Source organism: Protopterus annectens, chromosome 2.part2 (genome assembly GCF_019279795.1).
Source record: "Protopterus annectens isolate FY-2018-M chromosome 2.part2, PAN1.0, whole genome shotgun sequence".
Lineage (NCBI taxonomy): Eukaryota > Metazoa > Chordata > Ceratodontiformes > Protopteridae > Protopterus > Protopterus annectens.
In genome coordinates this window covers 1,114,090,627-1,114,106,445 of record NC_056730.1, presented here as the reverse complement: position 1 = coordinate 1,114,106,445, position 15,819 = coordinate 1,114,090,627, and the positions used below count along the sequence as shown (strand labels likewise).

General features: G+C 37.3%; 1 protein-coding gene across 2 annotated transcripts in view; it reads left to right on the top strand.

Moving 5' to 3' along the window:
- UNC45B (unc-45 myosin chaperone B) overlaps positions 1-15,819 on the top strand; it is a 373,967-nt gene that overhangs the window by 43,979 nt on the left and 314,169 nt on the right. For both annotated transcript variants that reach the window (XM_044064331.1, XM_044064332.1), the window contains exon 2: positions 2,188-2,349. In XM_044064331.1, the coding sequence (XP_043920266.1) occupies positions 2,188-2,349 (162 nt within the window). The remainder of the gene's footprint in view (positions 1-2,187; positions 2,350-15,819) is intronic.

Sequence of the window (15,819 nt, the reverse complement as noted above, 5' to 3'; positions counted from 1 at the left end):
TGATCTTGGTCATTCTTGATTTCTCATTGGCATTTCATGTGGCGGATCATGGAATCCTGATGGAGTACCTGTACTCTCACTGTTGGATCATGGAATCCTGATGGAGTACCTATACTCTCACTGTTGGATCATCGAATCCTGATGCATTGTCACTGTTGGTTAATTCAATTGTACTCTGTTGTCTTGCATTTTACGTCTTTGGTTATTCACAGCATACAGGTTCTGGTACTAATTGTTCTGGAAGTTACTTGATGAAATGTGGGGTACACAGATGTTCATTTTGTATGAATAAATGTCATACTGGTAGTGAGAGAGGTCATCCAATGGAGAGGTACATGCTATTGAGAATTATTTTGATTATATTAACTTTTGTCAGGAACATGTCTCTGATTTTATTATAGCAGACAACTGTCTGGATGTCATTGGACAGATATTCAGACTGAAATTCAATCCACGGAAGATGGAGGCAACATGCATGCCATTGTATATCTTACTTAGGTTTGCTTAGTTTTCCTTCTGTTTTTTATAGGAGGATAGACTGAAATAGGTATACTGCATGCAAGTTCTGGGCATGATTTTCAGCAGTAGGTAAGGACCTGGTAGTTGCTGTTGTCAGACTATCTGACCTTCTTAAGAATGTAGCTCAACTTAGGCCTCTTATATCATCTTAGGGCCTTATTTCCAAATATGCACTTATGTCTTTCCACCTCAGCTATGCCCTTTAGCTTGACCTGATGGAGAATAACATGGCCTGTGCATGGCCTGGACAGAATACATGCAGAATTCTGCAGCTACGCACTTATTTGGTACTTCCCTTACCAGTAATATTACACTTATGTTGCAAGATATAAAATGGCATCTTATAGCAGCTAGGCCTGTTTTAAAGATGCAAGTTTTAATCTTCTAGGACATTCAAAGCTTGGGTCCTGTTTATTTAAATGAAAGTATGAAATATAAAAGTCTTTTGTTCCCATAGTAAGACCATATAGATTGCCAAGAGAACAGCTGTTACTTGTCCCTAGAATCTTGTTGGAAATTTTAAGTAGACAGTCTTGCTATCTACACTACCCTAGTCCTGTACAATCAGTTACCTTCCTTAATATGGGAACTAATAGCTGAAACTGCATTTTCAAAAGTTCTTAAAATAGCATCTCTTTAGGAGTCTGCTTAAGCTGATGTGGAGAAGAGTTTAACAACTCAAAAGATAAGAACAATGATTTCAAAAGACACATTCACTGACCAAACATTCTGAAAGTGCTGTTGGCATAAATTTCTGGTTAAGAATTTAAACAACAGAACAGATTTATGCATATCGGTTTATAGCAGCAAAAAAATATTTGCTGATGTCAACAAGCAGTTTATATCTAATCATTTTAACAGTGCAGAAGTGTTGCAGTAATGCTTCTGTTAGGTGGAGTCATATTTGTAACATGACAGAGCTACCAAGGACAGACAAAGCACTACATATTACTCCAGGCCCACAAGTTACAGACCTCTGGTGTAGTGAATCTTTATTAAATTAGCATTATCCAACGTAATAATATTTTTAATATCTAAAACATGATACTGCAATTTTTATGCCACAGTTAATGTGCTCTTTCATTTCTGTATTGAGTATCATATGGTGCCTAAGTTTAGATACAATAATAAGAAAAAATAAAGATTAAATATGAAGGACATATAAAGTCTGGGTCCTTTTTAATTAAATTAACTCTTGTTGCCTTACTTCCATACGAAGACCATGCAGATTGCCAAGAGAAGAGCTTGTTCCCAGAATCCTGTTGGAGATTTCAGGTAGACAGCCTTTCTGCCTATACCAGCCCAGTCCTGTAAAATCAGCCGCCTTCCTTATACAGGATTCATATTTCATGTTTTTGTAACTTCTCTGTAGAAATTGTTCAATGATACATCAATTCTCTGTACACAAACTGGCTTGGCAGTTTTGTGCAGGGGGTAAGATAATGAGATCCTGTTAAACTTGATCCGACGATTCCAGGTTGAGTTCCTTTATTCTCTACTTTCCTAATGTGTGTGTCTAATCAAGGCAATTAACTACACTCATGATCTTGAGTTACCACTGGAGAAAAGGCAGTTTTGTCTAGTGGGCCTACCAAGCTATAATGAATTAATTAAAACAAGAAATATACCTTGTCTCTCAATTTTAAATATATTTTTTTTTTTTAACAGATGGAAGACCCAATTCAGTTAAAAGAAGAAGGCAACAAGTATTTCCAGGCCAGTGACTATGACAATGCTATCCAGAGTTACACAACGGCCATCAAACTTACCAAAGACAAAAAGGCATTGGCAGTGCTTTACAGAAATCGGTCAGCCTGTTATCTGAAAAAGGTAAGCATAACCCTGCATAAGCATTACATTTTAGGACTCTGTCTGGGAAAAATATTTAGGAGAGAATATTTTAGAACATTTTGAAAGAGCTGTCTTGGATCCTAAAAATTGGGTCTATATTAGAACATCGAAGTTTCAAAACTTCGAATGTTCTAATATCAACCTCTATTCAGCGAAAGCTGAAAACATCGAACATACATCACAGAGAATTTTTTTCCCAGGGAAAAAAATTTGCTGTTCCAAAATACATACACACAACACAAACGCATCAAACAAACAGCAATCCACACACATACACCTAAAATCTTACACCTAACCCTACACTAAACTATACACACACCACTAACTATCCACTTACCTTAACCCAAACCCTAACCCTAAGGTCCGTCACTATCGCACACTCACCTCACCCGTGCCCTAACCCTAACTCACCTACCCGCCCTAACCCTCACGTCCATCCAAGCGCACACTTACCTGACCCACGCCCTAACCCTCATGTCCACACAATCGCACACATACCTAACCCACTCCCTAACCCTAACTCACCTAACCTGCCCTAACCCTCACGTCCACACAATCGCACACATACTTAACCCGCACCCTAACCCTAACTAACCTAATCCGCACTCGATCGCACACTTACCTGAACCTGACCCATAACTTTCCACCACAGCGCCGAAAATACCGAAGCAACAGAAACGGACAACCGAATTCTTTCCCTAGGAAAAAATTTGGTTTTCTGTTGCTTCAATATTTTCAGCTTTTGCTGAATAGGGGTCGATATTAGAACATTCGAAGTTTTGAAACTTCGATGTTCTAATATAGACCCTAAAAATTCAGTATTAAAACAACTTAATTATTTAGATAATTTAGTTATTGCTATTTATCTGTTTGAACCGATCTAGTAAACTTTCTTTCCTGGAACAGTACAGACTGAGGAAATAAAAATACATAATGAAATAATTCAGATGCAAAAAAAAAAATATATATATATATATCTCCTGCTTTTGGCAGAATATTACATACTTGCACAGCCATCGTCCACCTTCTAATTATGCATTAAGTGTAAGTGTTAAGAGTTAAACAAGTTTGGGCCAAAAGTATATTTTACTGGGTTAATCACTATTGCAGCCACTTTAGAAAGTGGACTTTGGGCAGGATTTCCCCAGGAGAAGGAAATTCCGACTTTGTTAAAATATAGGCAATTGTACACTAGTGATAGTAGCATATATATACCTGATCTTTCATCTCTTACCAATGTCTACCTCAGACTGATGTAAAGTGATGTTGATTAATAATGTTTTGCAGTTTTCTTCTGTGAGGATAAAATTGAAACATCAATAAAAGAATTGAGAAGTAGTACACCTATTGCATTTTCTTTGAGTGCCTAACTTTTGCTACTGTCTACAAAACTGTAAGACACTACTGTGGTGATGAGTGCAGGATATAAAACTAGCAAGATTCTGAGCAACTGCAAAAAGAAGAAAACACGAATAGGCAGTGTAATGCAAGTAGTCAGAGACTGAAGACATGACATGCATAGGACAAACTAATGTGCTTACTAGCTCTACAGAAAACAATGGAGTGTGTATGCTGAATAACTGCTGCAGTATTTCAATGTAAATTATATATCTAATGATAAACATTCCTGATTTTTTGTATGATACTGCAGCACAGCTACTCTACTGCACATTTTAACTGCTCTGGACAGGCCTGCTGACAATTGTTTTGAAAAGCTACTGTAGGTGGTGTAGTACCACTTATCATGAAAGCTACGGTTAATCATAGAATGGTTTCAGGTTGTACATATGAAATCAAAACGAAGGAGAGATAACTGCAGCTCATGTGACAGAAATGAAAAAAAAAATATCAGAACATTTGTCAGTTTAGTAATGGTTTAAATGATGCCCTCTGTGATCATTTGATGTGTTGAATCCTAAAAGAAGGAATGAAAAAGAGAATGCTAACTGTGCAGATTTAATTTTCAAATGGGCAGTGGAGATTGCAATTTCACTGGAAACTGCAACTAGCGGCATGCTGGAGTTGCAAGGTAGAGAAAAACTGGCAATATAAAAATGATAGAAGCACAAAGTACTAATCTGAAGACACACTGTTGCAATGGGTGTAGTTTGCATCTTCTCAGTCTCAATTTAAAAATGAGGAGGACAGACAGTACTATACGGCAGAGAGCATTCAGAGAATTTGTTGTAGTGGCAAACTAAAAGATAAAATGTAGTTTAGGGGAAAAATCTGCACACTGTTATAGACGTCCCCAATAATAACAGTGAATATGCACTGTCCAGTTCAGTTATTTATCATAAACAGGGCAGAAAGCAGGTGATTTGGCTCACATTAAGCTTAAATAGCAATAACATAAAAATAGAGTGGGACACAGGGTCACCTGTTTTCCTAACATCTAAAAATGACTCTAAAGCATTTTTTCAACAAAGAAAACCTGAGCACCCTCTTCCATTCTTCATAAAACCTATACTAGCGAAAAACTTCCATCACTTGGAATGCTACGTGTGACACTGGAGCATGATGAATAAAGAGAAGAACAGACTCTGTTTCTCTGCATGTTACAAAGGAATTGGGTTTGCTGAAACAAGATGGAATACTTTTAACGCTGACCAGAGCCTATTGGTGATGCCAGCCATCCATGTAGTAAAGAACAATGTCAGGATCAGACATTGTGGAAAGTTTTAAACCCAAATAACCCAGTACTGCAATGTGAACAGTATCCTTTATGAAGGACATTTGTATTAGTCTGCTGGTTGGGTGACACTTTTTAAAGGTAAATTTAGCTGATACCTGCTCTCAGGTGGAGATGTTAAGAAAATTCAAAAGTATTCCAATGCTTCCAAGGGCTTCTGCTATTGCAACACATTAGTGTTTGCAGTAGCTTTTGCTCAGCTGTCTGCAAATGGGTATTCAATTAGGTTCTCCAGGAAGAACTACAGTTCAGTGTTTTCTTGATGATGCTATCATCACTGGAGTTACAGATGAGGAGCAGTTAGAAAATCTCAAAAGGCTAAGGCTGAGGTGAGGTGAGGTAAATGCAAGTTCTTAAAGCCCAGTGTGATGTATTTTGGTAAAAGCACAAATGTCCAAAGACTACATAAAAGCCAAAGCAAAATTCAGGCTGTAGTAAACACTCCATAACCACAAGGTGTTTCACAGCTAAGGTCTTTGCTGGGGTTTATGAATTATTAATGCAAGTTTCTGGCAAATGTGGCAGTCATGCTGCAGCTGCTAATTGAGATACCTCATGTAGGTGAACCATGGGAATGTACTTCAGAATGTGAACATTCATTCTGTAAAACTGTGGGGTGGGTCACCTCTAATACTATCCTGATACACTTTAACCCATACCTTGCAGAGAACCTGGTAAGTGATGCTGCTCCATAAAGTATTAGAATCATAATGTTGCTTTTTATGGAAGATGCCTGTGTGGGACTTACATCATGTATTTTGTGCATTTGTCAACAGCTGAGAAAAATTATGTCCAAACTAACAAGGAAGTACTGAGGCTTGTGTAAGAATGTCAAGAGGTACAACCACTACCTATTTAACATAAAATATATGCATGTTATATATCATCAACTTCTAGTTTAAAGTTCTAGTTCACAAATGGAATTCCCACTACAACAGCTGCTTAAATGCAATGATGAATAAAAAATCAAGTATAGACATACTGCATGTCTTGCAAATGACAATGGGTTGTCTTGTTTACCACTACAGACTTTAAGTGATAAATGTGAAGATTTATCAGAAGTATATATTGTGATACAAAATATATGGATAGCAAGCACAAGTCTTTACTGCTTTATAGGTGAATATTAGGCTAACTGCTCTGAAGGATCATTTTAAGCCTAGCCAATGACCCAAGGTGAAAATCAGACTTTGTACCTTATGTCTATGAGGTGAAGACTATTATGCCAAACCCACCCAAAGGTCTGCTGTGCAACTGTGCAGTCAGGTGCCCTCAATATATCATAGGCTCATAGGTAAATACTAGGCTATCAGTCTGGAGACTATTAGAAGCCTAACTAACAAACAGAAGTCAGAATCAGGCCTTGTATCTTGTATGTATGAGGTGAAAAACTTAACCATTATGCCAGTCCCACCCCCTGAATGATGATTATCCAAGTCAAGGTGAACTAACCTTAAGTTATGTCTGTGTAATATGGCATTAAGATCTATCATGTCCACTGCATTATGATGCATATATTAGAAAAACTTCAAGGTCATCTCAGACTAATGAAAATGAAGACTGACTAGAAATTATATGATGTTACTGAGGACTGGTGAAGAAATAAAATGTACTGTTTGCCAGATGGTCTAGAATGAGCCAGATCATGTGCTAGTTCCCTGTGAGAATGGTCTATATCACCCTGGCAGCAGCTTCATGCTGATATTGCTTGGCCATTTATGTGGATGGCATTGCTGGTAGTAGACAAATGCTGTAAAAAGTCAGCAGTCTTTTCCAAGAGCTCAACTAATTTGGGTCACTCCACTGATGTATTAAGAGACCTTTTACCAGAACCAGAGTACCACAGCAACTAGTAAGTGACAATGGCCTTCTGTTTATCAGAGATGATGTCCTATCATTCCTGGAAATATTGTTAGCTATTTGTTAGTAATTATGAAAATAAGCAATATTTCCATATATTCTTAATACTTCAAAAACAAGTGACTTAAAAACTGTTGCATGACATTATTTGAAACCCTGGATGTGGTTGAAAAACCTTTATATGATATGTGCACTGTAAGTTGCACATCTTGAAAGATATCCAGTATTATTTATTTTACTAATTATACTATTAAGCATATGTTTTATATTTATGTAAATATCTAAATGAACATGAGCTTATAGAGAAATTTCTTATGTCTGGTTAGCAAAAATTTTCTAGCAAAATATGTTTAGGCAGTACAGTTTTCCAGATATGAAAAAAATTGTTTGTGAAAGTTCAGAAAAGTTATAATTTGTGGTTTGTTTGCATTATAATATGACAGTATTTATGGAAAAGACTATCTCTGGGATTCAATAACACCTACACTAAGTGTACACCGTTCTGAGTTGACAGACAATACAGGCATAACTCACACCTTCTTCTTCCTAATTTTAGTTTTCCTACTGATACTCTTGCAGCTTTAAATATTGACAGGGATTCATAAAGGTTATCACAGAGTGTAGACTACATGTACAATTAGTGTAATCTTTCTGAGTGACTAGAAAGCACAAAAATGTGATAAGAACGTTCTTGAATACATATTTATACTTATATTTATTTATTTATTTATTTATTTATACTTAGTGTATATTAGTGTACAATTAGTGTAGGCTTTATTGAATCTGGCATTATAAATGCACTGACTGCTATCACTGTACAGAATACTTTTTACTGATAGCATTGCTATTTGTACAGTTTTAATAGCTTTTATTGTTTACAAAATAATTACAGATATTTATGTTATGCTTTTTAAGTTTATTTTTCATAAAAAGCTCAGGAATGAAGATGTGTACAGGCTACTAGAGGTGTGACATTCCACACCCCATAGGTGTTAATGAGTTAATAGACTTAAGGGAACAATAAGAAAAAAAAAACAGGAGACAGACCCAGACAAAAAAAAAGGGAACAATAAGATTTTGCCATAGTACAGTTAGAATTAAGACATAGGCCACATCTGAGTGCCCATGTATATACCTCTCTTAAATATTAATTGGTTAATGTTATATCATTATTAGAAGTGAAACATATTCTCTATCTATACATATATATATATATATATATATATATATATATATATATATATATGCCTCCTGGACTAAAGACTAAGAAACACTTATTTATTTATATTTATTTATTTCAGTTTGATTACTGGGGAAGTCCACTGGGCCACGAAGTGCCCATTTTCAGTGGAGGCCCGGGGAGAAAAGCTCCAAGAACAGTATAATACAATATAGGTTACAGAATAAAGCTCCAAGAACAGTATAATAAAATATAGGTTACAGAATGCAAATAAAGATTACAAATAAAAAAATACATACAATATAGTTTGTAAAACAAGTAGGGTTAATACATTTGAGAGTTGAAGAGAACTTGATGGCATATATATTTTTTTTCAATATTTATATGCTTACAGTCACTTAAAGTCTGTTAGTTGTAGTTATTTTGAGAAATTAGAATAAGTATGAGAGTATAGTTGAGTAGGAGTAGGAGTGCTTAGTTAGGGGTCGCTATGGAATTTAAGTGGGGTGAAAGCAGGAGCATTTCCATTTGGAGGATAGGTGAAGAAAAAGTTGAGTTTTGAAGGATTCAGTGTTGGGTATAGTCCTAAGTGAAGTAGGCAGAGAGTTCCATTTTTTACCTAGTGAGAAGGAGAGTAAAAGCTGGCCAGCTGGTCGTTTCGGTTTACTAATGGAGATTAGGTTTTGGTTTTCGGATCTCAGTGGTCTGTTAGGGATGTATGGAGGAAGGATTTCATTTAAGGCTGGGCATTTATTAGGGGAGAATATTAGTTTGTGAGCAGTGGTTAGTTGTAGATAGTCTAGGTGATTAGGGAGTTCTAGCCAGTTAATTGAACGAAGGCTGTGGCAGTGGTGACTTGATGTTTTGGATTTGGTGGCAAATTTAGAGATCTTATTATAGCAAGCTTCGAGCTTAGAGGTGTTGGTAGCAGACAAGTTGGTTAGGAGAGGGGCTCCATATAGAAGCGAAGGTAGGAGGAAGGATGTTGCCAGGGTATGCCTAGTGGAGTTTGAAAGGAAGTGATTGTTCCTATATAGCATACCTAGCTTTTGGTGGGTTTTCTTTATGTTATGTTGTATATGAAGATCAAATTTGAGGTGTTTGTCTATGGTGATGCCAAGGAGTTTTGCAGAGGGGACCACTTCAATGGCAGTGTTAGTCTGGCTGAGAACATTGAAAGTGTTTTTGTCCACAGAGGAAACTTTGGAGGGGAGAAAAATTAGTATTTTGGATTTATTGGAGTTGAGAGAAAGGTGGTTTTGGTGCATCCAGTTCTCTGTGGTGGTAAAGGCTAATTGGGTTTTGGTCTGGAGTTCAGGAAGGTTTGGGGCAGAGCAGACCAAGGTAGAGTCATCTGCGTATTGGATGACTGTGGTGTCAGGGATGAAGGTGTGAAGGTTGTTTATGAAAAGCATGGGTCCAAGGATGGATCCCTGAGGAACACCAGTAGATGTAGGCAAAAAGGAAGAGAATGAGTTCTTCCATTTGACTGCTTGAGATCTGTCAGATAGGTAACTGGAGAACCAGGAAAGAGTGTTTGGGGAGAGTTTGAGATTAGCCAGATGATGAAGAAGGTGTGTGTGGGAGATGGTGTCAAAAGCTTTTGAAAGGTCTAGCAATATTGTGGATACAATGAGTCCAGAGTCTCGAGCTTGATTGATAGTTTCTAAGAAGGATAATAGTGCTGTTATGGTACTGTGGCCAGGACGGAAGCCATGCTGTGTGAGTGTAAGGAGGTGATTTTGAATGAGATAGGGTAAGAATTGGTGGTGGGTGCATTTTTCTAGAATTTTAGATATTGGAGAGAGTAGGGCAATAGGGCGGAGGTTAGAAATAGAGGTGTTTTTGCCTCCTTTGTGAAGAGGTAGGATGTAGGCTGAACGCCAAAGTTTGGGTACGTATGACTCAGTTAAGGATCTATTAATCAGAATACTTATTGGAAGGGCGATACCTTCAGCTGCATGTTTGAGGAAGGAAGAGGGAATATTGTCAGGGGCATTAGAACCTGGCCTTAGCTTGGAGAGAAGCTTTTTTATAAAAGATGTGGATACAGGTTTGAAATTGAAATTGAGGGGATTATTGTTTGGGTTGCTGGGTGGAGAGGAAAGGAAGTTAGGTAGGTTGTTATTAGGAAACGTTTTGGTTAGTTTAGCTATGGATTCAGTGAAGAAGGTATTGAAGTGGGAGCTAAGTTCATTGCCAGATAGATTGGGGTTGGGGCAGGGGTTGCATTGAGATCTGGGATGAAGAAGGGAATTGACTGATTTCCAAAATTGTTTAGGGTTTTTCATCAGACATTAGTTCACACAGCGACATATGCACTTTTACCCATCATACCAACAGCTGGTATACATTCTTCCAGGAGTCACAAGGGTGCATACTCCAAGCCCTTACTGCCCACTGGCACTGCATCTAACCACAGTAATGTTTTAGTAATAGATGACTCTGTTGTCAGGCATATGGATACTACCCTCACCAGGCTGGATACAAATAGATTGACAGCTGTCTTTCTGGAGCCAAGATGCAAGATGTAACATCTTTCCTCCACCCTGACAGATAAGATTATGACCTGATAGTAGACTTTGTGGAGTGAACAACTGTGAAGATAGGTAAAGGCTGCCAGCCTAGCTAGATAGAATTTTGCAGATAATTCTGCCATTTGTAAATATTAATATAAGCCACAGGCTTGTTCTCTTAAATGGAAAAAATGCTGTTAGATGGGGAACTGCAAAAATGTAACAATGCACTCTGCTGTAACAAAGCTGATAAGTCAATTATTTGATATCAAAACTCGGAGCTGATATGTCTGGATGAAGGAATTCTGCCTTTTGTTTTGAAGCCAGAGTTAATGGCTAGAATTTACATGTGTAATTTCTTTTATTGCTCTGGTTCCTGACCAGCTGCAAGATCAAAGGGGCTATTAACCTCTAAGAGTCTGTTAGTCTGGGAACCAGAAAGAAATGATGTAATCTGAAATAAATCAGTGGTACTGCATTATCAATTTTAAGGACAGAAAGAATGAGGGTATTTGTCTTGAGGACATCCAACATCACCAGCACTGTCTTGCTCTATATGTAAGTAGGATCTTAGACTTTAGTGTGTCTCTTAGATATAGCTAGGAAATATGAGGATTAGAATAGTTTGTTTTTCTGTGATGTCAGAACTTTTGTACTGTATTATTTTAAACATTTTTATTTGATCTCTGAACTCTTGACTAGCACTGTGTACTAAGAAATATTGTCTTGTGTTTTTATTATTTATTATTAATTTTTTTTTTACTTTTCAGCTGTGGCTGTTTTGCGTAGAGCTAATTTAAGGTCTAAGAGTACATTGCATGTATATAATGATACTGTACCAAGTCACTCCAAATAAGCTTTGCTGTTCAGTCACACTTACCATTTGGATAATAATATTGCACAGTAATAATTGGATACCCTTTAATAAAGGCCTTTGAGTAGCTGATAAATATTAGCTGGTTGGTGGCAGTCATTTCTACTGTATAGTCTGGATAAAAGGGGCACAGCTGGAGAACCTGTGCCATCCTTCCCCAGGAGTGTCTGTGTAGTTGTATATAACTCTTATCTCAAAGTGTGCATGTGTCAGCTACTTGGGCAAGGACACAAAGCACTAGTTAGACAGAGAGGGTGCTGGAGGTTTTAGCTTGCCCACTAGGCTGACATCTGGACCCTATAGCTGTGCCAGTGGGAGTCTTATTGGGGACCTGGAGAGAAAGGGAGAAACCACCCCAGACTGACTGTGATCTCTGTGTGCTCTTAAGGGAAATTGTACTTTACTGTGTATATATTTATTATCCTTTCCCTATATGGACGCCCCTCACTGGTGTTAGTGGTAAGGTTTGAGGCTCCTTGATTGCTGGGCCAGTGCATGGGTGTCACAGTAACCTTATGCACTCTATATAGAGGGAGATGCATAAATATATAATTGCTCTAGCTATGCATGTATATGAGGCAGGAAAGACACTGGTCTTCAGTTGCATTTTGCCATCATCCAGAATGCTGCTGAGATTCAAAAGCACATTAATTGGGTTTATGAATTGATAATGTAGTTAGTGTCATTCTAGGGGGATACAGCAGGTATCAGCTTTGGATGAGATGGCTGACAAGCCTTCCTGCTTTGCCAGGAATGGTATGCACCTCACTTACCAAGACTTTCACATTGTGGCTAAAACCTTTACTGCCCCCATAGTGCCTTGTTTAGGCAGAGTTCATCTGATGGATATTGTAGCCTAGTAAATTTTAATGTATTAAACATTAATGTGGTTCTACTCATTGCCAGAATCTTAATAAGAAATGTCTGAACTTGAGGCACTCCTGCAAGTTGAACACATTCATATTTTTGTAGTTACAGACACTGTTTCAGAGCAGTGAAAACACTCCTTCTATTCCTGGATACAATACCTATCATGTCTTCAGGCCCACTGGCAATTGTGGGGAGCATCAGTATTTGTCAAGGATGTCATCATTTTACAACAGATCATTGGGACACCATATGTGAATTCCTAGACGTCCAGATCATTCTAAACAAAACTGATTACCATTTCATATTTAGCTATTTAATACCCTCTATGTTCCCTTCTGGGCACAATAGCTATCTTTACACATTAGCTGAAATTCCCATTAAACCCAAGACCTTTGTGATCTACACTGCCAATGGTCAGCATGCCCAACACTACCTTGACATCATAAATGCTAACTGTCTTTTACAAACAGGTAACTATCCCACTATGGGCCCTGATATCCTTAATCAAGTCCTCACAAATATGGCCACTTCTTGTACATCTCTATATGCATTACCCTGCCTTGTTAAATCAGATTATAAACAACTGACCTCTTCTTTTAAAACAGATGGTACTTCCCTGGTAAATACTTCTGTGTTTATGGACAAGCAAACCTTCTTCAATTACTTGGTAACCTAAGTAAATTCTGTAATGCTCCTCAAAAGGATCAGTTTCTAAAGCTGCTGCCTATGCCTCTGACATCTGCTCTCACTTAAATAATTGTATTGATAAAGCAGTCTCTTTCTGCACCAAATATAATGAGAAATTTATAAGCAACCCTTGTGGTAGAATACCCATATAAATACATTTTATAACAAGAGAAATAAGTTGTTAATGCTTATGAGAAGTCTCATTCTAACTACTACTTTCTAACTACTAAGACCACTATTAAACAAACTAGTAGGACTTAAAACAGCCACTAAAGCCAAAAATAACCACACATTTTTAACCATCTCATGAAGTTAAGAATTAATGGCCAACGTTATACTACACACATTGACACAAAGGAAGTAGTTAATATTCTATCAGACAAATGTAGTACAAACTTTATTCCTCCTAAAATTATAGCTGTTCCACAGTCCCAGCTACCCCCTTTAATTACTATGGAACAAGTTCTCTCAGCCCTCTCAAAAAACAAGAACACATAATCTATGGCTCCTGATAAAATACCAGGCTGCCTGATTATCAGTGACAAATATGACTTATCTGAACTAGAACTTAACCTCTTTAATCTAAGCCTTTCCACTGGTTACATTGCTGAAGTCTAGAAAACAGCCATTATAATGCCAGTAGACAAGGGTGTTCCAGGGCCCTTGTAACTGTAGACCTGTTAGTCATATTTGCCTCATGTGTAAAGCTACCCTGGACCTTAACTAATTAAGTTTTGTCAAAGGAAGGTCCAGTTCCATTAACCCCAATCATTTCTTTATAAAAGTAATGAAAACACTGCATGATGGATATACAGTACATACAGAATATCTGGCCATGGCCAAGGCCTTTGACACTATTATCCATGCAGGCATTATTGATATACTTGTAAATCTGAATATAAATCTTTATATTGTGTGACAGATAGCTAACTGGTTGTGTGACAAAACCCATGTGGTTAGAGTTGCAGGTGCCACTTCTGAAAGCAAAAAATAAAATACCAGTAGTGTACCACAGGAACATGTCCTATATGGCATCCATTTCTCAGATATTCATGCCAACACTACTGGACCATGTTTATCTAAGTTTGCAAAGTTTGCAGATGAGTGTAAATTGGGTGATGTTATTCGATCTTCCAATGATTCACACTTGCTCCAATTTGGGTTTGACCATGTTAACAACTGGTGCAAGGACAATTGCCTCAAAAGAAATGTAAAGGAATGTAGTGTAGTTCATTTTGGTAAACAAAACATCTTCACATATCATATTGGTGACATACCCTTCCAGACACTGTCATAAGGAAGTCTTGTTGAAATTTCTTATCGGTTGACCATCATGTCTCCACAGTAGTTTGGAAAGTTTTCTGTCTGACACATCTAATTTCCACTAGACAAAAAGAAGACTTAATTCCTCTTAACTCTTATCCAATCAGACACATTGTTGAATATAATCCACCTTTTGGTATATGTTTGTCTAAACATATTACTCAGTTTGAGAGACCTTAGAAATTCATAACTAAAAATTCAGTGAACTTAAAAAATCTTAGTTATTAGGACAGACTGACAGGCCTCTCTGTCTTTCCTCATCCTCTTAGTGACTCTTTCATGGATTTCTGTGTCTAGCCTTTTCAGCCATGAAAGATTCAACCCTCTTTGACACCATGTTTCTTCACAGAATAAATGTACTTCAAATACCCAGTTAAAGGAACTCAACTTCATGACAGATAAATAAGACATGTTGGTGTGATAGATTCATATCCAACATATCCCTCACCTCTGGAACAAAGTCTACTACATGTCAAACAGAGCAGCAGCCTTGCAACCTTCAGGGTAAACCTTGATAATTGGATTGGCAGCCTCCAGTTCTTCCCTTGTCTGTCCTGAGTTACACTCCTTGAGGTAGGAGGGAACTTTTGAATTTTTTTGGGTGGCTATGCTTGTAATGGTCTGCAGACTGATTGCTGACCATTACAAACAGTCTGCAGACTGATTGCCTGATATTAACCTGTGACCCTACAAACCTATTTTATAATTATTGACATACTTGGATAATCTGCAGTCTAAATAGTGCTCAAGAATTTGGACTGCCAATTGCCCATTTCATAGCCATCTTGAAATATGTTTGATTGCATATAGTTTAAAGTCTTTTGAGTTTGTGAAATCTATAATTCTAGAGTACGCAAAGGAGTTAAAAGCCATCTGTAAGTCTAAATAAACTGCAGTTGTTGGAACTCCTTTGTTAATACAAAACAGTTTTCTAAAATTCTGCAAGATTGTCTCATTCAACTTGTCCATGTGCTTATGAGCAAATATTACATTAAATGTAATCCTTGATAAACTTGTGATAAATGCGTAACAGTTGTAGTAGATTTCATTTGAAAAAAAAAATGTTAGTAATTTGTGCCAGATTTAAAGGCTATTAAATGATGACACGTTTTGATGACCTTCTTTATGAACGAAGGTCACATAAGATCTCTTCCCGTCACTGTGTACATGCGCAATATTCAGTAATGAATTTTTTAGACTTCATTTGCCTGAGTTATGACTATGTATGCCTAGCATAAAATTTAAGTCCCATACTACAAGAGGGAATGAATACTATGGGCAGATTTCCTTAACTTGGTCAGTACAATTGTTAGGAATGTAAGCCCTTTAATTTTAAGGATGTCTTTCACTTTTAAAGCACCCTTCGTTGAGTGACTAATCTGCTTCTGCAACAATTTTGTCATTACTGTTGTCAGTGCCACTCATTATGGGATTATAAAGGACCAAT